This window comes from Nicotiana tomentosiformis, chromosome 3 (assembly GCF_000390325.3).
Source record: "Nicotiana tomentosiformis chromosome 3, ASM39032v3, whole genome shotgun sequence".
Classification (NCBI taxonomy): Eukaryota; Viridiplantae; Streptophyta; class Magnoliopsida; order Solanales; family Solanaceae; genus Nicotiana; species Nicotiana tomentosiformis.
In genome coordinates this window covers 87,026,013-87,028,439 of record NC_090814.1, presented here as the reverse complement: position 1 = coordinate 87,028,439, position 2,427 = coordinate 87,026,013, and the positions used below count along the sequence as shown (strand labels likewise).

The 2,427-nt window shown below is 37.6% G+C and overlaps 1 protein-coding gene across 1 annotated transcript; it reads right to left on the bottom strand.

Moving 5' to 3' along the window:
- On the bottom strand, positions 1 to 2,141 carry LOC104091057 (ABC transporter G family member 8). The gene has a single exon (XM_009596311.4). It carries the CDS (start codon positions 2,055 to 2,057, stop codon positions 228 to 230), a length of 1,830 nt encoding a protein of 609 aa, XP_009594606.1. The 5' UTR covers positions 2,058 to 2,141; the 3' UTR covers positions 1 to 227.
- Positions 2,142 to 2,427: the final 286 nt, after the last annotated feature.

The following is a 2,427-nucleotide window of genomic DNA, read 5'->3' as shown; positions in this document are numbered from 1 at the left end:
AAGTGTTCTGAAACGTAGAGGAGGAAATTATTAACACTTGAAAAAGAAAAAAGAACAAGTAGAATAGAAAGGATTAAACAAAAGACGAAGAAAGTGCTAAAAATTAACAAGGTGATCTCTTCGAAGACAAGTTAGGCTTATTTTTGTTACATGAATCATTTTAGAAGCAAGGAAAAAAAAAAGAAGATTTATAAAAACAAGCAAGGTATTCATGAAAGTGATGGATCTCACTTCTTCAATCTTGAAACTCTTCTGATCAATACCATCAACCAAAGTAATCGATAAAATACGAAAAACCCAATCAAGATATAGATATTTGTCCATCTCTGTCTTTCATGTAGTCCTCTTTGTTCCAACACATCACGTCCACTTACCATACATACTTTGCTCTTCTCATCGTACCATACGAAACACTTCGACACAAGGCAAGAATACTCATTGATTAACAAAGCATCTAGGCCATACTTGTACATAGACAAATAATGCAGCATTGTCCAGAACTTAGGCATGGTTTCTTTCGATATGAAGTAGCCGGAAAATAAGAAAGATCCGGCAAGAAATAACGTTACTAGTGAAGTTCCAGTGATGTAATTGGGAGCAACAGAACTCAAGAAGAGAACGAAAGAGTTGGCCATTAAAAGAATGACCCAAATTGTTAGAACAAAGTACGTGATAGCTTGCCACGTAGCACAAAGACCAACCAAGAAATAAAGTGAAACTGAATACAAGATTGCTATAACAAGCAAGTAGGGGAGAAAAACTAGTGTGTTTGCTAAAAGATATGAAGATAATCGATAAACCCCACTTGAAGTTTCTCTTAATAAAATAGGCCTTTCGTGTATGAAGATTGGAAGAGTTTCAGTTGTGGAAGAAAGAAGGAAAGTAAGAGTGAAAGCAAAAAGTCCGAATCTTTTTGCAATTCCCTCTTTACCAAATCCAATATTGACGTAAATTGTTCCTAGAACAATACCAACTCCAAGAGCTTGTAACGTATTTGTTAATAATAGCTGTTTTGTTCTGTATATGATCTTCCAAAATCTGCTATGCAGAACAGCTATTTCATGAATTCTTGAACTCCTATATCTGACTTTTCCTGTTTTAGTCTCAGAAACAGTGGTGGTGGAATTTTTAGGAGATGAAGGGGGTAAACTTATTGGTGTAAAGTGTTTTTTCTGATTGAGTTGGTTGAGCATTTCCATAGCAAATTCAAGAGAATTCAGTTGTGGAGGGACAGTGAAGTCATTTTCAAGTAAAAAAGTTTCAAGAGAAGACAGATTTCCATAATGGACAACAGTTCCTTTTGATAACAAGAGAATTTTATCAATGGTGGCAAGAATCTTGAAACTTGGTTGATGAATGGACAAAATCACAGTACGTTGACGTGAGTCAGTGATTGATCTGAGTGTCTGCATTACATTCAAAGCTGAATTACTATCAAGACCAGAAGTTGGTTCGTCAAGAAGTAAGATTGCAGGATCATGGAGTAGACTCAAACCAATCGAAACTCGCCTTCTTTCTCCGCCTGAGAGGCCATGAGCAAGTCTTGTGTGAGTCAAATGTGTAAGCCTGAGTTCAGCTAGAAGAGAATCCACAATGCATGAAACATCAGTGAGTTTCGGGTTGAGAAGACGGGCAGAGAAGGCAAAAGTTTCGGAGACTGTGAGCTGAGGAAGGCAAGAATCATGTTGAGGGACATAAGCTGAGAGCTTGCGGAAAGAAGAAAGATTATGAAGGGGGACAGAATTTAAGAGAAGAGTTCCACTTGTAGGTGAAGTTCCAGCAGCTAAAATATCAAGTAATGTGGATTTTCCAGCACCACTTGGACCAACAATGGCAAGAATCTGAGAAGGATAAGCTGTGAATGAAATGTCTTTCAAGATGTTAATTGGTGGTGTTGTGTTGCAATTACAAGGCTTGAAGAAGAAAGAAGGAGAAATATTGGTGGTTGATTTTGAATAGCATATTGAAGAAGCTGTTAGTTTATAGGTTTTAAGTGGCGGAGATGGGGACGACGGAGATTTAGAAGAGGGTGGTGGTGGTGGAGATGATTCTTCCATGGAAAAGTTGATGATTGGGTAGAAGGAAGAGTACTAAGAAGTGAAGTTAGAGTGGGAAAAAGAAGAGAATTGGAGGGTTAAGGGGTTAGTGTGAGATTCCATGACCCTATAGTTTTAGTAGTAGAATAATGTTAGGGGACGTCAAAGTGGAACATGAAGAAAATAATAAGTGTATGAACTGCCTAAACGATCATTAGCTCAAAGTGTACCAATGGAATTCTACATTTTCCCCCCTCCTTTCAAATAAAGAAGTATCGTTAATCTCTTCATGCTCGTTCCAAGCTGTCAGGAGCTTTTGCTCATGGAGCTATATTTTGCCGTATTTTGGGCATGATAGTGAGCAGAAGCAGATCTAGAATTTATACTTTAT